This window comes from Schistocerca nitens, chromosome 3, assembly GCF_023898315.1.
Source record: "Schistocerca nitens isolate TAMUIC-IGC-003100 chromosome 3, iqSchNite1.1, whole genome shotgun sequence".
Taxonomy (NCBI): Eukaryota; Metazoa; Arthropoda; class Insecta; order Orthoptera; family Acrididae; genus Schistocerca; species Schistocerca nitens.
This window is the reverse complement of record NC_064616.1, coordinates 619,708,488-619,733,521: the sequence shown is the minus strand read 5'-3', so window position 1 is coordinate 619,733,521 and position 25,034 is coordinate 619,708,488. Positions and strand designations below refer to the sequence as shown.

Below are 25,034 nucleotides of genomic sequence, written 5' to 3'. Positions count from 1 at the left end.
ACATATAACAGAAAAAGGGTGACAAATATGGAAAAATTGATTAACATTTTTTGCTGCAAACAAGGTCTTATTTCATCTCACCAAGGACGGACATTACCTTTTGATATCCCCTGTATTAATATCATAAATTATTTTGTAAATATGGCTACATGCTGAACATTTACTACTGTTTTTTCTTTAAGGATAGAGATGTGAATTAGTAATTCCTACCCATCATCTTTTACTCATTACAATAATAGAAACTTTTCTAAAGAATAGGAGTTGTCAAGGAAAAACTTTTTCAGTTTCTTTTCAAATTTCACTTTGCTGTCTCTCAGACAGTTCACACCACTGAGTAAGTGATCAAAAAGTTTGTTTGCAACATGGTTCAAAAATGGCTCTGAGCACTATGGGACTTAACTTCTGAGGTCATCAGTCCACTACAACTTCGAACTACTTAAACCTAACTAACCTAAGGACATCACACACATCCATGCCCGAGGCAGGATTCGAACCTGCAACCGTAGCGGTCGCGCAGTTCCAGACTGTAGCGCCTAGACCGCACGGCCACCCCGGCCGGCTTTTGCAACATGGAGCATGCCTTTTTGTACTGCAGATGAACTTAATGCGGAGTAATGAACATTTTTCTCTGGTATTGTAATTATGTGCATCATTGTTCCTTCTGAATAACAGTGGATTATTTACAACAAACTTGAAACTTCCTGGCAGATTAAAACTGTGTGCCCGACCGAGACTCGAACTCGGGACCTTTGCCTTTTGTGGGCAAGTGCTCTACCATCTGAACTACCGAAGCACGACTCACGCCCGGTCCTCACAGCTTTACTTCTGCCAGTATCTCGTCTCCTACCTTCCAAACTTCATTAAAATTGTGAAGCAGTAGACAAAATGTCCATCTCATTAAACAGATATCCATAAGTAAGTCCATCATCAGTAAGCAACACATATTACTATTAAAGAGCATTTTTGTGCAATGAAAACTTTCTTCCATAAAGATGAGTTTCCACAGGACATTCCATATGACATCATGGAATGAAAGTATACAAAATATGTCGACTTACTGATTTGTCTGTCTCTCCCCAAGATCTGCAATGATTATAAATGCAAATGTGGCTGAACCAAGTAGTTTTAGGAGTTCCAAAATGTACTTTGCCCACTTTGAATTCTCATCAATACAGACACCTAAGAATTTCAATTTTTTTTACCCTATTTGTTATTTCCCCACCATGTGTTACACTTCCTATTACTGTAGTAGCTCTAGGTGTGCAGAATTGAATATGTTCTGTCTTTTTACAACTGAGGGCGAGATGATTTGCAGAAATTATTTGCACTGGTGGTAAGGTTAAAGCACATCGTGCATGGTAGAATGGCACTATCCAACTCGTGCTGAGGCAACTGTGGTGCACCACAGGCCATAAATGACAGGAGTGAACGACAGCTGCGGACATGTGTACGGGCAAATAGATGTGCAACTGTTGAGCAACTGACCACCCAGATGAACCAAGGGGTTAACAGTAGTGTCTTCTCAATGACCATTCAGTGAATGTTGCTGTGCATGTGCCTCTGCAACAGGTGCCTGATTCATGCAACCATGCTGACTGCTGTTCATCAGTGGCAAATACTGGAATTTGCACACCAATACTGCAACTGGGCATTCACTCAGTGGCGAGAGGTGGCCTTTCCAGATGAGTCGCATTTTATGCTCCATTGGACAGATGGCCATTAGTGGGTATGGCACAAAACCTATGAAAGAAAACATCCTACAACAATTGTTGGAAGGGTCCAGGCCAGAGGAGATAGCATTATATTTTGGGAAATGTTTTTGTTGCATTTCATGAGTGATCTTGTCATTCTGGAAGGCACAATGAATCAACAGAAGTATGCGTCTGTCCTTGAGGCCATGCCCACCGTTAGATGCAGTTCATTCTTCCTCGACATGATGGCATCTGCCAGGAGGAAAATGCAACATGTCACAAAACTCTTAGAGTAAGTTCATTATTTGAATAGTGCAGGATGAGTTTTCCGTACTGCCCTGCCCATCAAACTCCCCAGATTTAAACATATTCAAGAATCTGTGGCACCACCTTGATCGGGCTGTTTGTGCCACGGATCCTCAATCAAGAAACCCAGCGCAGCTGGGCACAGTACTAGAGTAGCATGGCTCAACATCCCTGTGGGTACCTCTCAAACCTGATTAACTCTCTCCCTGCACATCTCACATTGATCCATGCAGCAAAAAGTGGTTATTCAGGTCTCTGATGGATGGTCACATTAATGTGAATGGACAGTGCAATTCTGCTTGTTGCATACCAGATAGAAGATCATTTACACATATGAGGAACAACAGTGGACTTACGATTGAGACTTCAAGAACCTCATACGTCATTTCTCCACAGTCAGAATAATGTCCCTTTATTACTTTGGTTCAGTTACTAATTACAACTTCCTGCATTTTTTTGGTTATAAATGACATCCTTTCGTTGGCTATCCCATCAATCCTCATTTTATTTAGGAGAATACTGGAGAGGAATTCCGCCTAATTCAAGACACCATTTTGTAGTTCTGTTTTCTCCCAGATATGTTTCAGCCCTTTTTTGTTATCTTCTGTGGGTTGGTTTGTTTATTTTCTTTCAGCAAGCATGCAAATAAGAAAAACTGTAACATACACAACATGATTATTAGGAGAATATTGTGATTCACATAGTCAAATGTCTTAGATAAGTCACAGAAAAAGCCAACCAGTGCTATTTTATTATTTAATGCTTGTAAATAAGGCCTCGAATTGGCGCTGTATTCCTTGTGCAAATGCAGTCACTGTGATGCCACTCCCCTTGCCCACAGTGAACCAAAATGCGACCATCATTTTCAAATAAACATAACCTGGATTCATCCGAAAACACTATCTGATGCCATTCCTGTCCCCACAGTCATCATTCCATACACCATTGCCTTACAGCATGTTTCATGCACATTCGCCAATGGTAGGTGGAGATGTTTTTAAGTGTAGGTGCATTAGTAGGACTAAACAGTAATGCGGTCATTAAAGTTAACACTACTCATGTATACACATCCTGTAAACAGACTTACTCCACATAATTTTGATAAAATAATCATTCAAATGGTCTATGGAACATGTAACTGGCCGGCTAACCAACCAACCAAGTCATAGTTGTCACGTTGGATTTACACAAGTTGCTTATGTCTACCATTTTGACAAAATTGTAGGTCACAGCTGATTCCTGGTATCAAACACTTAAGTATTTTCTTTGGTGGGATCTTATGGCATTCATGAGATAAACACAAGAAAGTGTGTCCACAATTCAGCTGAATAACCCTTTTATATTATTTTTTGCTTTACAGAGAACTGATCCCAGGACACTCCAAAACATCTGAAGTAAAGGCCTGCCAATAACTAAAAAGTTTAAAGGAAATGACATACAAAAAGGTGATGTATAATTTATCCATTGTTATGTAAGTAAACATGTGGATGTCTGTATTTTTTTTTAAAGAAATGTTGAAGAATAACTGGATACAAAAACAGTAGCATTAACAGCCATAAAAGATAATAGTTGTTAATGTGACCCACATGAAAACTGGATTTCACAAGGACACATAACTCACATGCTTCAAATTCCATAGCAGACTTTTGCAGCATATACATCTTTATATTAAATTATGTTTCTTAAAAAAATTTTGACAGTATATTTGTGGTATCATCATTCTAATTACGCAGTTAATTCATGTGTTTGTCATGTTAAACTTGAAAATTCTCACCCTCTGAATTACAAGCAGCTGTTCAACTGCACTACCATTAAATATGTCAGAGGGGGGGAGGGACATCTCACTTCCCAAGTGAACCATTATGTATCACCTGTGTCTCATTGGAATCAACGGGACTGTTAAGTCTTTTTGTACCATATTTAGCTACTCCAGATTATATGTAATGTAATGGAAATGTGCTTATAGTTGTGTATATATTAATTAGTTATCCTAAAGTGACAAAGGACAACTACTGATTGACATCAATCACAGAAACCATGCAGCAGCAGTCCACAGCATTCCATATCTGTGTATGGTTTGATACGAAAAGGTAACACTCCAGGTATTGTAATATAACATAGTGTACCAATGCTACAATATGAAGACATGGCAGAAGTCAACAGAGGCACTGTAAGGAGCTGAAGTCAAAATACATCTAAAACAACAAAATATCAGCTGGTTCGTATTTTCTGCAACCTATCCAAGGCATTTGACTGTGTGAATCACAATATTCTCCTATATAAATTGGAGTTTCATAGGACTGATGGGATAGCCAACCAACGGATAATGTCATATCTAACCAAAATACTGTGGAAAGTTTTACTTGAAAGGTCCATTGTGTTGGGATCAAGGATCTACTTCAAACTTTGTACACCTTTAGTAGGTTGTTAAAACAACATAATGAGCAAGCAGTATGGTGCACTACTGTGGCAATTCTGAGAAAATCGGAAGAGAAGTATTATGCGTTTTTTATGATACAGATGTAGCTGTGCGAAGGTGCAACTGTAAGAAGTCACTGTGATCAAGCGGTTAGCATTCGCGCCTTGCAAGAAAGTCATGGGCGCGGCAATGGTTCGAATCCAACTAACACTTACTTTTTAATCTATTTCTTTTTTTCATCACTGGTAACATAATTTAATTTATATGACATTCTGGAGGTAATGTAATGGAAAAACTACCATGTGCATTTTCATACAATTGTAACGAATATCTTATGTTATTTGACCATTTACTACTTGTAATTAAATTTTGAAGGACAAGGGACAGGCTTGGAAACCCCAAGTCAAACCTCGATAAATAATGATGCAATCAGTAACATGTAAATCACAAAGCGTCAGACCACAAGAGTAATGTACAATTACTCATCAGATGTGCTCTCAACATCAGATACTGCAGGTTGGTATTTGTCATTCAGACATGGAAAACATAAACTGAAACTTGATGCAAATATTTCATGTAAATACATGTTTCTTTCCATTACATTACCTCTCAAATGTCATATAAATTAAATAATATGACCAGTGATGAAAAAAATAATGATTAAAAAATAAGTATTAGCAGAATTCGAAGTGTTGTCATGCCCACAGCCTTCTTATGGAGCATGAACACTAACCATCTGACCATAATGACTTCTTGCGATCAAAACCTTCACACAGTTACATCTATGTCATAATAAACGCATAAAATTTCTCTTTCCATTTTCTCAAACTTGCCAGAGTAGTGCACCTTACTACTTGCACATTATGTTGTTATAATGACCTATTACAGGTGTACAAAGATTGAAGTGAATCTGTGATCTCAACATTGCGGCCTCCTTTTGTTAGTAATTCAACCATTGTAGTAAGGGTACATTATTCTGATGGGGCAGAAATAAAGTATAGGGTTCCCCAAGGCTCCAAATAAGTCCCGTATAAAATGCACGTTTGGACATCAGCTTCTTTTTTATTTGAAACCAAAATCAACTGGTTTCAGTCACAGATCATCTTCGTGGGTTAGGGTTACAACAGTTTAGGTCACATCATCAAACCTGTCATTACTTAAATAATGGCCACGTCTCATATTTAAAGCATACCATGAATTCCAGTATAACACACAGGACTTTTAGAGGTAAATACACTAATAACATGCGTAAACATGAACAGAAGTACTGCTCTGTTTATTACGTTATTAGTATGTTTGCATTTCAAAGTCCTGTGTGTTGTACTGGAATTAATGGCATGCTCTACATGTGAGATGTGGCCATTATTTAAGCAATGACACACGTGATGATGTGCCTTAAACTGTTTTAACCCTAATCTGCGAAGATGATCTGTGACTGAAACTGGTCGATATTTGGCTTTTAAATAAAAAAAACCAGCTGATGGTCTCACATGCATTTTATACATTACTTGATGGTTGTTAGTAGTCACCTTCCAAAAATGTCCAATATAAGCCCGCTGTTGTTCCTCATCCATGTAAACAATCCTCCGTTTACATTAGATTAGGTTTCGTTCCACAGACCCAAAAAAAAAAGAGATGATTCTTGTGGGTGTGGAACATAAAGTACAACATAAAAATATAAAACATTTGAATATAATAGTTACAACCCCGATCATTTGTCAGGAGATAGTCAAAATAGGTTAAAACAATGCAGTAAATTGGAACAGCTAATATTTACAGAATTAACACACAGTCAGAATGAAACACTGTTTTACACTATTAATAAATTTATCATATATAGAATATCCAATCTTGACTGTTGTGACCAAGTGTTGTCAAAACTGAAATCTACCTGATATTTTTACTTAAGCTGGTTTAATAGTCTCTGTTAAGATATTGATCTACGGTGTAGGATGAGTTGCCTATCAAAAAGTCTTTCAAACTCTGTTTAAACTGTGCTTTATCTGAAACCAAGTTTTTAATGGTTGCTGGCAATTTATTGAAAATGTGTGTTCCTGAATACTGGACCCCTTTTTGGACCAAGGTAAGTGATTTTACATCTTTATGTAGATTGTTCTTATTCCTAGTATCGATACTATGTATTGAGCTATTGGTTGGAAATAGAGATGTATTACTTGCAACAAATTTCATTAAGGAATAAATATACTGAGAAGCAGTGGTTAGAATATGAAGTTCATAAAACAGGTTTCTACAAGATGTTCTTGAATTTACACCAAAAATGATTCTTATCACACGCTTTTGCACCGTAAAAACTTTTGCTTGGTTTGATGAGTTGCCCCAGAATATGATCCTATATGACATAACAGAATGAAAGTACGCAAAGTACACAAGTTTTTTATATTTGTATCTCCTACATCTGACATAATTCTCATGGCAAATACAGACTTGTTTAGGTGCTTAAGCAATTCTGTGGTATGCCCTTCCCAACTGAATTTATTACGGAGTTGTAATCCCAGAAATTTAACACTGTCAACCTCTTCGATCTGCATGTCTTCATATGTTATACTCATGATGGAAGGATATCTCTTAGACATTCTGAATTGCATATAGTGGGTCTTCTCAAACTTTAATGACAGTGAATTAGCTTTAAACTGCTTATTAATGTCAGTGAAAACTTGATTAGCAGCTATTTCTAAATCTGTACTTGACTTGCTACTTGTTGCAATGCTTATATCATCTGCAAACAAAACAAACTTAGCATCTGACAATGTAATAGATGAGAGGTTATTAATGTGCACAATAAAAATCAATGGATCCACGATGGAACCTTGAGGAACACATGTAATTAATTCCCAGTCAGATGAAGACTAACTGCTTACTGCACAGGTATTTCGCAATGACACCCTTTGTTTCCTGTTAGATAGATAAGACACAAACCATTTCGCAGCACTGCTGGTGACACCATAATATTCCAATTTACTTAAGAGAATGCTATGGTTCATGCAGTCAAAGGTTTTTGACAGTTCACAGAAAATGCCAGTAGCCTCTAATTTATTATCTAATGAATTAAGTAAATTCTCACTGTAAGTGTAAATAGCTTTCTCTGTATCAGAACCCTTCACAAATCATAACTTGGACAGTATATTATTTGCAATCAGATGCTTAAGGAGATGCTTGAACACAACCTTTTCAAATATTTTTGAGAAAGCCGGCAAAAGTGAAATTGGTCGCTAGTTTGATGGTATCTCTTTATCCGCCTTCTTGTAAAGAGGCTCAACTTCGGCATATTTTAGCCAGTCTGGAAATGTTGTGCTGATAAGAGATTGATTACACAAATAACTTAAGAAAGAACTAAACTCGCATGAGCACTCTTTGATTAACTTTGTTGATATGTTAGCATACCCACTGGAATACTTAGATTTTAAGGATTTTATGATGGATGCTCCTACTTTGGGAGATGCGTGTGTCATTTCCATTTTACTGAAGTTATTTTTAAAGACCGGTCTCAGATACTCCATTGCACTGTTCACCAAACCAGGTAACCCCAAGCTGTCAGTAACAGAAATGAAGTACTTGTTTAATAGGCTTGCAACACTACATGTACTTCTTACCAAAGTCAACAAGCAGAATTAGTACTTTCTGCAGGTGACACTAGTATTGTGATCAATCCAAGTACACAGACAAAAACAAAAGGAATGGTAAACAATGTTCTTAAAAGTGTTATTGGCTGGTATTCTGGGAATTGTCTCCCCATCAATTTTAAACAGACACAGCATATTCAGATCTGCACATCTACGATACAAATACTACACTAACGATAAGTGTAACACATGGTGAGGAAATATGAAACAGGGCGGAAAATTAGAAATTCTTAGGCATTCATATTGATGAGAATTTAAAGTGGAAAAAGTTAATTTTGAAACTCCTAAAACCACTTAGTTCAGCCACATTTTCACTTAAAATCATTCCAAACCTTGGGGAAAGACAAATCAGTAAGTTGACATATCTTGTAAAGTTTCATTTCATAATGTCATAGCGAATAACATTCTGTGGTAACTCATCTTTAAGAAAGAAAGTTTTAATTTCTTAAAAATGTTCTTTAATAATAATATGTCGTGCTTACTGACTATCATCTTATAGACATCTGTTAAACAAATTGGTCATTTTGAATAATGCTTCTGTTGTGGCGTAACAAGCTAGTCACGCCACACTGAGGAGGAAGCCGAAAGGCACGCGTACACACACGCCGACTGGCGTCAAGTCTGGAACAGGATACGTATTGAATACTATAAAGAAAATACGTATCTTTGGAATATACTTAACTTTTCATCAATCCTTGTGATACATCTCTCTTGACTATACAAATGAGACTCGTAAGATACATGCACTGTGACAATTGGCGCCTTGCTAAGTCGTAGCCATTAACTTAGCTGAAGGCTATTCTAACTGTCTCTCGGCAAATGAGAGCAAAGGCTTCGTCCGTATAGTCGCTAGCAACGTCGTCGTACAACTGGGGCGAGTTCTCGTACGTCTCTGGAGACCTGCCGTGTGGTGGCACTCGGTCTGCGATCACACAGTGGCGACACGCGGGTCCGACATGTACTAATGGACCGCGGCCGATTTAAGCTACCACCTAGCAAGTGTGGTGTCTGGCAGTGACACCACAGCTTCACAATTTATTTCCTCATAAAGTGTTTTGTAAATAATCTATTGCTGTCCAGAAAGAACAATGATAGATGTAATTACAATACTAGAAGAAAAAATAATGTTTATTACCCCACATTAAGGTTGTCCATAGAACATAATGAGGTGTGCAATGTTGCAACCAAAATTTTTGATCACTTACACAGTGATATAAAATGTCTTACAGACAGCACAGTAAAAGCTGAAAATAAACTGATAAAGTCTCTCCCTGACAACTCCTCCTATTCTGCAGAAGAATTTCTACTGCTGTAATGTGTACAGGGTAGTTGGTAGGAATTACTAACTCACATCTGTACGTCCCTCTGTCTCCTTTTTCTAATTAAAAAATGAAGAAACAACCACTTGTAAATTATGAGCATTTAGACATATTTACAAAATTATTTGTAATGTCAATATAACATTACTTATGCTACATCATTATGATTTATCATGAAAATGATACATGAAATAAGAAACCTACTAACTAGGTAAATTCTTATTTTGCAAGCAGCCCTATAGTACATTGCTGAGGGTATCTGGCACTAGTATTATGTATGATCCACCCACATGTCAGATCAGGATGCTACACTCTGGCACACTTTGTCTAACATTTCCAAACAAGCATGTTTCTTCTACACACCCCATGTATACTGTACTAAAACTTGTGTTCAATGAGGAACGGGAGTGAGAACTTTGGCAAAGGGTCGAAAGTACCATAAACCTTATCTTACTGCCAGTGGTTCTCATTTCCTAGACCTCTATACATCCACAGCAGTGACTGTACAGATGCAGAGTAGCTGAAAGTGAAATGAAGTGATATGATGCATTTAACCTTCTTAGCATATACACTCCTGGAAATGGAAAAAAGAACACATTGACACCGGTGTGTCAGACCCACCATACTTGCTCCGGACACTGCGAGAGGGCTGTACAAGCAATGATCACACGCACGGCACAGCGGACACACCAGGAACCGCGGTGTTGGCCGTCGAATGGCGCTAGCTGCGCAGCATTTGTGAACCGCCGCCGTCAGTGTCAGCCAGTTTGCCGTAGCATACGGAGCTCCATCGCAGTCTTTAACACTGGTAGCATGCCGCAACAGCGTGGACGTGAACCGTATGTGCAGTTGACGGACTTTGAGTGAGGGCGTATAGTGGGCATGCGGGAGGCCGGGTGGACGTACCGCCGAATTGCTCAACACGTGGCGCGTGAGGTCTCCACAGTACATCGATGTTGTCGCCAGTGGTCGGCGGAAGGTGCACATGCCCGTCGACCTGGGACCGGACCGCAGCGACGCACGGATGCACGCCAAGACCGTAGGATCCTACACAGTGCCGTAGGGGACCGCACCGCCACTTCCCAGCAAATTAGGGACACTGTTGCTCCTGGGGTATCGGCGAGGACCATTCGCAACCGTCTCCATGAAGCTGGGCTACGGTCCCGCACACCGTTAGGCCGTCTTCCGCTCACGCCCCAACATCGTGCAGCCCGCCTCCAGTGGTGTCGCGACAGGCGTGAATGGAGGGACGAATGGAGACGTGTCGTCTTCAGCGATGAGAGTCGCTTCTGCCTTGGTGCCAATGATGGTCGTATGCGTGTTTGGCGCCGTGCAGGTGAGCGCCACAATCAGGACTGCATACGACCGAGGCACACAGGGCCAACACCCGGCATCATGCTGTGGGGAGCGATCTCCTACACTGGCCGTACACCACTGGTGATCGTCGAGGGGACACTGAATAGTGCACGGTACATCCAAACCGTCATCGAACCCATCATTCTACCATTCCTAGACCGGCAAGGGAACTTGCTGTTCCAACAGGACAATGCACGTCCGCATGTATCCCGTGCCACCCAACGTGCTCTAGAAGGTGTAAGTCAACTACCATGGCCAGCAAGATCTCCGGATCTGTCCCCCATTGAGCATGTTTGGGACTGGATGAAGCGTCGTCTCACGCGGTCTGCACGTCCAGCACGAACGCTGGTCCAACTGAGGCGCCAGGTGGAAATGGCATGGCAAGCCGTTCCACAGGACTACATCCAGCATCTCTACGATCGTCTCCATGGGAGAATAGCAGCCTGCATTGCTGCGAAAGGTGGATATACACTGTACTAGTGCCGACATTGTGCATGCTCTGTTGCCTGTGTCTATGTGCCTGTGGTTCTGTCAGTGTGATCATGTGATGTATCTGACCCCAGGAATGTGTCAATAAAGTTTCCCCTTCCTGGGACAATGAATTCACGGTGTTCTTATTTCAATTTCCAGGAGTGTACATAATGAAATTTCACTTCCATAACCGCTATAAACATGAAGTCAATCTGCATAAAAGTATACCTGCTGAATTCTTCCATGTGTGAAATGTTTAATAACATCCTTTATGTTTACAGCCTGCAGACAAAATTCTGCTATAAACCATACGTTTATAGTTCATTCCATGAACCTGTTCCTAGTCTTTCATTTGACTCCTGTCACTTCCGTATCACAAATACTGTACCCCAATTAAAATTATTCTGTGACAGACATCTTTTAGTGGTGGGGAGCAATGTTGCTGTTATGCAGCCAGACATGCCTCACAAGGTGCTGCATGTAACCTACAAAACAGGCAATACAGCGAGCATGTGGTACTCAAGAAAGAATTACGATTGGATGATAGTTTGGTGGTTGTCCCCTACCAATTGACTCTGTAAAACATCAATCACAATGTATATGTATATTTCTAATCTGAAATACATTTAGGAATCTGTCATCCCCCCTTCTCTTTATGTATATCTAAATACTAAGCATAATGCATGATAATGATGTTCTTCTCTATTTCATTTCCCATGTGTGCATCGTCCAGTCATATTATTAGATCCAAGAGGCACACTGTGCATATAGCGGATGAAATGAGGCGTGTCTCAACATTTGATTCTGCATCCAATAATTACGATGTTTATTGCGCACTAAAGTATAAATTTATCCCAGTTGGAGGGAGGAAAGTAGCTGCATACTGAGTGTGAGAGTGCAGGGTTTTTGAAGCACTGAAATTTTTAAATCTTCACAGCAAATGGTCAAGGGAGAAAATTATTGTGCCACAAAGTCATGTTATTAAAGACAAAGAGCACATGCAAAGATTAGTGAGAGTTGACTGGTGAACAATATTTCATAGAATATTGTTTAACCTAGTGCTTCAACAGCCATTACCTCTGAATTGTGTCAATGCCCATTAGGGTTCATCAACAAGTTGCGCAATAACCTCAACAACAGAAAGTCAGGGGAATTTGTTTACCTGATGATTCCTTGTTTGTATGAACAGTGCGTTAACGGTGGCTGCATAATGCCACACTGATGGTTAGATATGTACAATACAGCCTGATGATGCACAGCAACATCATACTTCTAGGTACTCTCTTGGTCCCTTGACATCAACAGCAAGTAAACTTAACTGATTATGGTAACTCTCCATCCCTGGATGTGCCATGCACTTCTACTGTCTTCCCTAGTGGTATGACATATCGCATAGTGGTAATGCTGTACTACAAAATTATCGAAGCGTGGTTGGTATAACATTAGTGGAAGTTCAATGTGCTTCAATGGCATCCAAATTCCATGAGTCTTACCATTATGAAGTTCCTCTGGCATCACTTCACAACAAACGCAACTTCTTAAACAGTTTAACAAAATTTTAAGTGTCTTGTAGTTTACCTGGTGTCAAGGCATTACAAATTGAGCTACCGTGTTCCAATTCTTGTTTATGTTCCTGATTACCTCTCAATGTCTCCACTACAGGGTGAGAGGTTATCTTCACTCATTCCATTAGTTTAGTTATAACAAGTATCAGACATCATTATGGCAAGTTTCATTAATGTGGCACAGTGTCTATTTTGGGACATGGTTTAATTATGAAATACACAACTCAGCTTGTTATGCTACTGAATGGGGTTTGTTTACTACTACTTTTCAGAAGTGTTACAGGTGGAAAATACAATAGCTGTGTGTATGATGGAGGGAAAATAAGGTTTAATCTACAGTTTAATTTTCTACACATTCTGTGGATCATATTTGTGACAACCCAGCATGATGTGCATAGTGTCAACAGCTTTACAAAGAAGATTCATTTTCTCTGTGATAACATGGCTACATGCTGGACATTTACATAACTGGATCTTTTTTAAAATCATCTGCAACAAAATTCTATCAACATAAACCAACATGTTATCTAGTACCATGCTGATCCATAGTGTGTCTGGTGAATAACGAAGAGTTAAGATAGCAACCACTGCTTAATGAGTATTGATTAGTAGCATGTACGGAAATTGGCAAGAAATGGGTGCTTGATTGCATCTAGGAGAAGTGGTAAGAGTTAAAAGGCTTGGAAGCTTAAGACTGTAGCTTCAACTAGCAATAAAAAAATTAAAATAATGTTTGGTGAACAATTTTGGAGCCAAGTTGAAGAAATGCGCACTGTGATTCAGTTGGTTCAATGTTTCACATTTTTATTGCTCATGAAAACCACACATTGCATGTTGAACCACCATACAGCGAGACCTTCAGAGGTGGTGGCCCAGAATGCTGTACACACCAGTACCTCTAATACCCAGTAGCACGTCCTCTAGCATTGATGCATGCGCGTATTCGTCGTGGCATATTATCCACAAGTTCATCAAGGCACTGTTGGTTCAGATTGTTCCACTCCTCACACGGCGATTCGGTGTAGATCCCTCAGAGTCATTGGTGGGTCATGTCGTCCATAAACAGCCGTTTCAATCTACCCCAGGCATGTTGGATAGGGTTCACGTCTGGAGAACATGCTGGCCACTCTAGTCGAGCGATGTCATCGTCCTGAAGGAAGTCATTCACAACATGTGCATGATGGGGGTGCAAATTGTTGTCCATGAACACGAATGAATCGCCAATATGATTGCACTATTGGTCGGAAGATCACATTCATGCATCATACAGCTGCTATGGTGCCTACCAAGCCACCAGCAACCTACGTCGGCCCCACATAATGCCACCCCAAAACAGCAGGGAACCTCCACCCTGCTGCACTCGCTGGACAGTGTGTCTAAGGCGTTCAGCCTGATCGGGTTGCCTCCAAACACGTCTCCGATGACTGTCTGGTTGAAGGCATATGTGACACTCATCGGTGAAGAGAACGTAATGCCAATCCTGAGCGGTCCATTTGGCGTGTTGTTGGGCCCACCTGTACCGTGCTGCATGATGTCTTGGTTGCAAAGATGGATCTCGCCATGGATGTTGAGAGTCAAGTTGCACATCATGCAGCCTATTGCGCACAGTTTGAGATGTAGCACAACGTCCTGTGCCTGCACGAAAAGCATTATTCAACATGGTGGCATTGCTGTGAGGGTTCCTCCGAGCCATAATCCGTAGATAGCGGTCATCAACTGCAGAAGCCCTTGGGCGGCCTGAGCAAGGTGCCTGCCTTTCTTTATCTCCTCCATGTCCGAACAACATCGCTTTGATTCACTCCGAGACTCCTGGACACTTCCCTTGTTGAGACCCCTTCCTGGCACAAAGTAACAATGCGGACGCGATTGTACCGCGGAATTGGCTGTCGAGGCATGGTTGAACTACAGACAACAGGGGCAGTGTACCTCCTTCCTGGTGGAATGACTGAAACTGATTGGCTGTCAGACCCCCTCCATCTAAGAGGCGCTGCTCATGCACAGTTGTTTACATCTTTGGGTGGGTTTAGCGACATCTCTGAACAGTCAAAGGGACTGCGTCTGTGATACAATATCCACAGTCAATGTTTATCTTCAGGAGTTCTGGGAATCAGGGTGACGCAAAACTTTTTTTAACGTGTGTATATTCAAATACACCTTTATACAGGGTGTTACAAAAAGGTACGGCTAAACTTTCAGGAAACATTCCTCACACACAAATAAACAAAAGATGTTATGTGGACATGTGTCCCGAAACGCTTAATTTCCATGTTAGAGCTCATTTTAGTTTCGTCAGTATGTACTGTACTTCATCGATTCATTGCCAGTTCGCCCAATTGAAGGAAGGTAATGTTGACTTCGGTGCTTGTGTTGACATACGACTCATTGCTCTACAGTACTAGCATCAAGCACATCAGTACGTAGCATCAACAGGTTAGTGTTCATCACGAACATGCTTTTGCAGTCAGTGCAATGTTTACTAATGCGGAGTTGGCAGATGCCCATTTGATGTATGGATTAGCACGAGGCAATAGCCATGGTGCGGTACGTTTGTATCGAGACAGATTTCCAGAACGAAGGTGTCCCGACAGGAAGACGTTCGAAGCAATTGATCAGCGTCTTAGGGAGCACGGAACATTCCAGCCTATGACTCGCGACTGGGAAGACCTAGAACGACGAGGACACCTGCAATGAACGAGGCGATTCTTCGTGCAGTTGATGATAACGCTAATGTCAGCATCAGAGAAGTTGCTGCTGTACAAGGTAACGTTGACCACGTCACTGTATGGAGGGTGCTATGGGAGAACCAGTTGTTTCCGTACCATGTACAATGTGTGCAGGTACTATCAGCAGCTGATTGGCGTCCACGGGTACACTTCTGCGAATGGTTCAACCAACAATGTGTCAATCCTCATTTCAGTGAAAATGTTCTCTTTACGGATGAGGCTTCATTCCAACGTGATCAAATTGTAAATTTTCACAATCAACATGTGTAGGCTGACGAGAATCCGCACGAAATTGTGCAATCACATCATCAACACAGATTTTCTGTGAACGTTTGGGCAGGCATTTTTGGTGATGTCTTGATTGGGCCCTATGTTCTTCCACCTACACTCAATGGAGCACGTTATCATGATTTCATATGGGATACTCTACCTGTGCTGCTAGAACATGTGCCTTTACAAGTACGACACAACATGTGGTTTATGCACGATGGAGCTCCCGCACATTTCAGTTGAAGTGTTCGTACGCTTCTCAACAACAGATTCGGTGATCGATGGATTGCTGGAGGCGGACCAATTCCATGGCCTCCACACTCTCCTGACCTCAACCCTCTTGGCTTTCATTTATGGGGGCATTTGAAAGCTCTTGTCTACGCAACCCCGGTACCAAATGTAGGGACTCTTCGTGCTCGTATTGTGGACAGCTGTGATACAATACGCCATTCTCCAGGGCTGCATCAGATCATTAGGGATTCCATGCGACGGAGGGTGGATGCATGTATCCTCGCTAACGGATAACATTTTGAACATTTCCTGTAACAAAGTATTTGAAGTCACTCTGGTATGTTCTGTTGCTGTGTGTTTCTATTCCATGATTAATGTGATTTGAAGAGAAGTAATAAAATGAGCTTTAACATGGAAAGTAAGCATTTCCAGACACATGTCCACATAACATATTTTCTTTGTTTGTGTGTGAGGAATGTTTCCTGAAAGTTTGGCCGTACCTTTTTGTAACACCCTGTATATTTGAGCTATTTATTTTCACTGTATTTTGATAGCATTTCCTATATCATGATCAAATGATCCTTGGATTAATATGTACCTCCAAAAATTTGGAAGATTCCACCCTAGGCACATTGTACTATATTAATTGTTTGTATTAATCAATTTGTTGTACAGAACTGTACTCCCACCAACCACTCTTCCCCTGCTCCCATTCTCTCAAAAGCATGGGGGAATCCATTTGAAGAGAACCACTCGATATTCCCTTGAAAATTTTACTAACAAGTTCTTCTGTTGCTGTTTCTCTACCAAAATTTATTATAATACATATTGAGGCAAATGAGATACCCCACAACTGTACCATGTGGAACTACATTCATTATTTCCCCCCACCCGTCAAAGCATTATGTTTTTTTCAAAGTTTTTGTCATTTATCATCAAAACCAGTTGCTTGTAATGCCACAAGATCTGTAAAATGTAAGCATATCTACATTAGTACTTAAATCTTCACAGTAAAATGATTTGGACTGATCACAACACCAGTTCATAGTTTCTCATCTGTGGTTGGCAATATCTGGTAAATAAATGCGCAAATGCACTTTCAGTCTAGCAACTCTTCTGGAATTACTTCTACTTAAGTGTGAAACTGGATAATAATTATTTAGATCTTCTTTGTCACATTTCTTACAAACATGTCCAGCAATGGCATTTCTATTGCATATGGTGTAATCTTTTTGATTGGTGACAAAAGAAAAGTTTGAGTCTACAGTAATCTCAGGAAAGTATTGGGAAGGAATGCAACAAGAGAACAGAATATTACTCAGTAAAAGATGTACCATGCTGTGAAAATTTAATTGAGGAAGGACTAAATATTGCATTAGAAAATTTTCAGTCCCACATGAATTGACAGATGAATACAAAGTAGGATTGTGAAGTATTCATAATATATAGCTATGAGATGAATATATAAATGTAATTAGGATTAGACGAAGCCACATCACTGCACATGCTCTATCTTATTGCAATAATTTCAGTAAGAATAAATTTGTGGTAAATGAATTTCACAAAATGCTTCAACCTTATGCAATGTGCATCTTTGGAATGGAAACCAGTAATAGATTTACTGTTATAAAAAATAACCATTTTTACCTTCAAAGTAGTCCAAGATCCTCATGTGAAATTAAGCTTCTCCAAGTACCAGTGAAACTGTCTTATAACAACATCAGAGACAGTGCTTCATAGTCAACAGAGCCAACACAAATTAAAGAGCAACAGGCTGGTCAACACAACATTCAAGAAAAGTCCACAACAAAGATTGCATAGCAATAGCAACAGCATAATGTAAACAAATGGCCACATAAAGGAGATTGAAGTAGGTGAATTTTAACCATAAACAACAAATGAAATGCACAGGTTAAACAAAACTAAATTAAAGTGGGGCCATGAAAATGGGCACCAGTAAATACTATCAGCGCAACATGGGGAAATGTAGTGATAATGGCAAATATAAAAACATAGCACACATGAACTGGAATTACCATTTCATTGTACCTCCAAAATATGATAGCAATTGTGTCAAAACTGGTGGAAAGGAAAGACACTACAGAATAAAATTATCATGTAATCTGGACTGTGACATAAGCAACTAAAAAAATTCTGTTCACTGAAAGTGTTTAACAGACAAATGATTTCACTCAAAATTTACATGTAAGCCACCACTAAACAGGTACACACACTTTCCAACATGTTTTGTTTATCAGATAAATTGTTTTTATGTGGGGGTGAGGGATGGGTGGAACAGCATCAAAAATTCTGGTTTAGTCATGAATCCCACCGAACTTATGCACATTTCTATAAAACAAAAGACATGGATATTCACTGGGCGGATTAGAACCAGGACCAGCACACCTACCCATTCCCAAAGTGAGCGCTTTAAGGTGTGAACAACAACAGATGGCCCAAAGCTCATGGATAGACAAGTTTGATGAAGAATAGTTAATGAATAATCAGAAAGTAGGTCAAAAGGTGGACAACACAAAGACCTTTTCTTTTAGTTTGCACTAAACAATTTAACTTATTTCCTTCAATGGTTACTCCATAAATTATCAATGGAGAATGCCTCACACATTATGATGAATGCCATGGGCTTAGTTTGCTGGCATGGCTGTACATAAAGTTTGGGAAAGTGGAACTCTCTGTGTGTGTGTGTGGGGGGGGGGGGGGGGGGGCAACATGCACGCTACCCTGCCAGGTATCAAGGGCAAGCTGCAAACTCATATAGTGGTTCCACCATATACTTACCAAGGCACTGCTGGCCAACACTGACAAAAAAAAAATAGCAATAGTGTATCAAGCACGAACACCCCAGAGACTGAATTGGCAAGCTCCCCAGGTCAATGGAGGCGTCGTATCCCACCTGTTGGCTTTGACCCATGACGTAAGGGTGTTGTGTTGTGTGACGTCATGACGGTGCGGAGTTTAGTTTCAGTGTGTTGCGTTTGTAGATGTCGTCTTGTTGCGGTTGGTGTAGTGCTCTGGTGCTGTGTGTATGGTGTGTGTGTTCATATGGGTGTCGGTGCTTGAAGTGTGCATTTATCGGTCGTGACTGTTATAGGAAAATGGAAATTAGTTTCAGTGAGTTACGGATTAAGTTTCCATTGCGGTGTCGTTTGATGTCAGTGGGTTGATGTTTGTCGTGCAGTAAGTCATTTAATTCAATTTTCGGTTTCTTTTGTTAGGTATGGATATGACTTCTAAGTTTAATAGCGCGCAGGCTGAAATGGGGGACGACATGTTGTCCGTCATTTAAGTTTCTGCAACTTTTCGAGCTTGTAACAGAGATAGTGAAATGTGGTGTATGCAAGTAGAATATGCGAGTTGGGGGTTAGTGTGTAGCGCTGGAACTTTTTTATGGTAAGTAGTCATTTTTTTGGATCTATTGTACACGTGTAATGATGTTAGGTGGGGTTTTTATGTGTTGTTGGGTCAGTGTTATTTACTGCATGTGTTGGTGGTTGATGTTTTGGTATTGGCACTTGTGGTTGATTTATGTACCTTAGGGGAAGTACGCTATTTTAATTTTTCTGGTGTCGTCAGTTGTATTTGAGCTGTAGAGGTCATGGGAAGTAACTGATTCCAATTTGTCGTCGTAACTCTGTGTGTTTTGGTACCATGAGCTGTTGTTGACCTATATACATCAAGGGAAGTGTTCGATTCAAATGTGTCATGGCTGTGTGTGTTTTGGTATCGTGAGTTGTTTTTGACATATATAGGTCAAGGGAAGTGTCCGATTCCAATGTGTCATCGTAGCTGTGTGTGTTTTGGTATCGTGAGCTGCTGTTGAACTATATAGGACAGGGGAAGCATCCGATTCCAATTTTGGTTTTTTAGATGTTGGTTTTGTGGTATCGATAGTTGCGGTGTGATTATAATTTTTGGAGTAGTTGGTTTTTATTTTGTGGTATTGACAACTGCGGTTGAGCTATGTAGGTGAAGGAAAGTGACTGATTCCTGTTGACACTGTAAGTGTAGCAGAACTACGGGATTTAGTGGTGTTTTTATGTCGTCATTTTTTGTGGTTTGGGATTTTGGTGTGTTTATATTTAGTTTGTCCCCATCCAAAAAACCCCAATTTCCCATGCTGGTCCCATTAGTTTGATTATATTTTGGAGAGAGATGTGTTTGTTGGTTTTGTATGTATTTTCGTGTTTATTGTCATTTACGTAATGACGTCATAGGCGCCATATTGGAGACGTTGACAATGGTCGTTTCCGCCATATTGGTGACATCATGGGTCAAAGCAGACGGGTGGAATTGGACACTTCTGTAATCCCAGCTCCACCTGTCATCTCAAGGTGTCAAGTCTTGTCACACTGTCAAATCACTGTATCATGGCCAGTTCTACACAACAGATCTGATCATCTGCTCTGATAAAGATGGCAATGAACAGAGTGAAAGTGTTTTTAAATGCAAACAACAACAGAACCAACACCATAGGGCAATTCCTCCATCTCATGGCTTGGCAAATATATTTAAAAAATTAAGAACTAGGACCAGTGGCTCACACCTCTCACAAAAAAGGAAACATATGCAATGGAGTGGACACCATAATTATGAAGCAGTCCAAAGGTAGACATCATAGCTGGGGATAGAGTTGCTGTAAAATCAAGAAAACTGGGTAAAGTTCTTGGAACAGAGGGCCCATACAGCCAAAACAACCTTAGCAATTAAATGTATTGTCACAAACAACAATATATATAACTTGAAACTAAGTCCATAGATTTTCACAGAAAGTTCAAAATAAAAACTCAGAAAGTGTAGTTAAAGTAACTGTATTCCCTTTAGAGAATCTTACACTAAATGGTTTGTAATTGCAAGGAAAACTACAATCTTTTGGCTGAATACTTAAGAACATACTTACACAAGATCCATCAGAGGAGGATTTGGACAATGGGTCCACTACTGCCCACCATGGGAGAAGTTAGTCAAATCACAAAACAAGGCTACAACTAAGCTATGGAAGCACTGTGATGGGACAACATGGTGATAAAGTCCATTAAAATTATTCAGAAATTTGAAAACCAGAACATTTACCAGCTGACTGTACCTAAGCCATAATCCATCCCCATCACAGATAGCATTTAATATGACAAACAATAATGAGCATCTCTATTCCCTCATTACCGAATAAGATCCAAAGGCCTTGCTAATGAGGAGAAAAACCAACTGAATTTTTTTTTTGGAATATCAGAGGTGCTTCATGAATAGATTAGCTGAGTCTTGAAACAATACTACTTTACAAAATTGTTAAGGCTTTCGTGGCCACTTGTTGACAAACTGCCTATTGGCTTCTGTCTCGGGTTCTTCGGCCGAAGAACCCGAGACAGAAGCCAATAGGCAGTTTGTCAATACTACTTTACTCTGGAAACATAAGCAGCTGTTGACTTTAGAATGGCTTACAATTATGTGGAGCAACAAACTCTTAGTCAAAACATTCAGCAATTACGAGTAGACAACACACCACTCAAAATCATTATATACACTCCAAAGTAAAAGTTAACACACAGAACTATGATTCTTTTGAGACTCAAAACACGGCTCAGACAAGGTGATGGGCTTTCACCATTTCAATTGCGTTTATGAAAAAGTGGCGACAAACAGGAAATGTGAACTAGTCAGAGGAATTTATCTGAATCGTAAGAAAGGGGATTTATGGGCAACATAGCACTAACTGTACACTAGCTCTGTGAATAGAAAGAACCTAATTCAGTGAAAAAAAAGCCCTCCCTATGCCACTTAATAAATTGGAACTATGAACTGACACAAAATACCAAAAAGTACATGTATCTTCTGAAATGTAGCTGAACACCATATAACAGACATCCACCCTAGAGCCTTGTATGCCATGGAAAGCATCACTGAACAGAACTGAGGAACACTGATGACATTACAATTCATAGGTGGGTAAGTTTGTCCACTTTCTAGTAAAACAAAGACCTCTGTACAACCTAGCTAACAGAAACTGTAAAGGATATAAAGGAGATGGGGAGGAGGGGTCAACATATTTTTAGTAACAGGGAGATTTCATGCATGCATACTTTTTAGAAACTACCAATGAAGAAAGCAACAGCACCAGAAGAAATGTGAAAATACTGTGCAAAAATCAAAGATCAGTGCTTGAATAGACTTTGTACTCAGTTAAGATACCACGGGGGGAAAACAAAAGAAAGGGAGGAAAAAAACTTTGCAGACTATAGCGAGATACAAATGTTTATGCTATATACAATCTAGCAGTGGCTTTAAGAGCATTAAGCACACTTCACATTAACACAAAGTAAGAAGGGAAAAACTTGAATATACCATTATTGCAAGGAAAAGGTGGAAGAGCAAAAATAAAGTATTGTCATCATAAAGTAGAAGGGGAAATGAGTAACCACAAATAATAGCCAGGTTGCCCAATAATTGTATTATAAAAGATAAAGTTTTTATGAAGAACATTAATTTAATATATTCCTCAAATCTGAGGATAAAGCAGAGGGTGGGAAGTGCACATATATCTAAACAGTTGTAACGAGGAAACTATTCCAAGGTAAAGGGACAATTCCTTAGCTGTACATTGTGCAGTAGCTGCAACAGAGAGAACATTCCATGGGAAATGTATCAGTGTCAGTTGTGATAACTCAGCATCAGCTTTTCAACCAGTCATTTACTATAAAATTCATCAAGTTGACAGATGAAAACTGCCTGTAATAACTGCCAAAACTTGAGTAGTTTCATGTGTTGCACAACATACTTATGCATGCCAAATAACTTTTACTCAGTCATCATATAGCTACACACAAATTTCCATACACAGCGTTTGCACATGACAGTAACATGCTAGAATTCGGTAGAAGTTTCTTTATATTATTATTAATTACAGCAAAAAGTCAATAAATGCCTTACAACAACTTATGACAGGTAAAATAGGAAACTTATTAATTGTACCATTGTGAAAAAATTGTTGACTAACGGATGAAATAACAGCCACAATAATCGGCTCACTACTTAAATGTTTTATACTTTTTTGGCAGACAAAACGAGATAATGAAAATATTACTGGAAAATGAAGACTGACAGGGCATGACCTTTGTTGAAAATAGAGATCTAGATACTTCTGCTCAAATATTTTCAACATGTGGCAGAGTTGTTGCAAACTTTCCTGCATTAACAACAAAAGACAGTTCATAGATAGAACTGCAGACTTGTATACCATATCAAGCTTTACAAGACAATGGCGAAGATATTTAGTGCAGGTCAATAAAACATTTTTTTTTTTTTTTGAAAATATTAAGCACAAATATAATACAACCACACCAAATTTTAACGATGATATATTGTTTTAAATGTAACGGTTATGTTGGAGAGCGGGAGCTTAAGACATAAACGCAATTCTCTTTTATAGCTCCTAAGCATAAATTTATGAATAGTATCACAACTGTTCATAACTACAGGCCACCAGGAAGTGAAAGATTCTTGTAACAACTATATTATAACGCAATAAGTATGTCGCACTCCAACTCGGCAATCGTCTATATCGGTCACTCGTGCTTCACATAAACCGCCGCCGCCCCCCCCCCCCCCCCCCAACAACAACAAGGCAAGGAATACGTCACACCAACTGCCCGCCGCCCTACAGCCAGTCTATTCGTAGGTCGCACTCAAACCCGCCAGTCATCTATCGGCCACTTCGTGCTTCACATCAACCGCCCCCGCCCCCCCCCCCCCTCTCTCTCTCTCTCACTAGCCAAATACGCGGAAGCAAACAGCGTATTTCGCACGTAAACGGTAACCAAGGCAACTACGCCTTCAGCTGAGATGATATCCATTTCATGATGAAATGCGTACTCTCCTGTCACCATGTAATAACCGATGGGAACGAAAATTTTTATGTATGGCGTGATAATACTAATGTGAGCAATTATGTTTCACTCGAAAATGACAGGGAAGAGAAATTCGGATATCCAGTAACACAAGAAATGTTGGTCTGCTGAATGTCCAATTGTGATGCGCTTCGTAGCTTCATAATTTAAAAGCGGCTAACAAGTGGTGTTAATTCTTCGTAAAGCTGGAGAAGCAGTGTTTATATATTTAAATAATACTTAGTGAATACTTGGCAATGAGCATTTTCTTTCACTATAACACAACACTGGGGCATTTGGATAACGTTACAAAATTTCTTACACATCAATAGACACCTGCACACATCATAATCCTAGCATCTTCAATATACATATAGGTATAAAGTATCGCATACAGGATGAGTAGAACACATACCATCGTATTTTTCCATTACCATTTACGTGCGATTTGTCTCACACTCCACTCTAATTTGTCACATAGAACCATTAACTATTTATATTTATCTATTTTTTTCAGGGTACTACCCTATTTTGAGTTTCTCTAACGAATTTAAAACATACACATCCATCAATCAAGGACCACTACAAAACTGCGTCAAGGTATCCAAAGAATACAAAACGAAAGAATACTCGTTAAATTCTATTCTCTTGGGAACTTCACGAACACAAAGTCCACAAAAGGGTAGCTCATGAGACAGAACCCAAACACTCGGAAAAATGACCTAAGGCCACCGACACACATGGTGACAACAATGTTTACTGTTACCCAGAATCTCAGACGAAGCGACAGACAAAACGTCTGATTGTCATGTTGCCCCATTATTAAAGAGATATCGCAAGCATTGTTTATGAAAGAGCTGAACTGTTTACGGTTAAGTATATTATTGAGCACGAAAACAATTAGCATGTTGTGAATGTCTGTATTTACACATGACTACATTATACATTAGGAATTACTTCGGCGCTAGTACAGGCACGTATAAACGTCAGTGAATGACAAAGTGACGCAACGAATCCTGTCGCATTCATACGGAGCAGGCAACCTACTAATTTTCTAATAATCATTTCTGTCTATCCTTTAACTGTTTCACGAAATGATGTTGGACGGGTCAAATACGTTCCTGTGCATGACAAGCACGCAACG

General features: G+C 39.8%; 1 protein-coding gene across 4 annotated transcripts in view; it reads right to left on the bottom strand.

Moving 5' to 3' along the window:
- The window catches only part of LOC126248556 (pre-mRNA-splicing factor 38B-like), a 109,324-nt gene extending 84,815 nt beyond the window's left edge, over window positions 1-24,509 (bottom strand). For 3 of the 4 annotated variants that reach the window (XR_007545506.1, XM_049949643.1, XM_049949641.1), the window contains exon 1: window positions 24,306-24,508. Coding sequence is in view for 3 of the 4 variants with exons in the window: in XM_049949643.1 (XP_049805600.1) it covers window positions 24,306-24,327 (22 nt within the window). In the remaining variant the exon portion in view is untranslated. Of the gene's footprint in view, window positions 1-24,305 lie in introns of all 4 variants that reach the window. The other variant, XM_049949642.1, reaches the window with a different exon arrangement.
- Window positions 24,510-25,034: the final 525 nt, after the last annotated feature.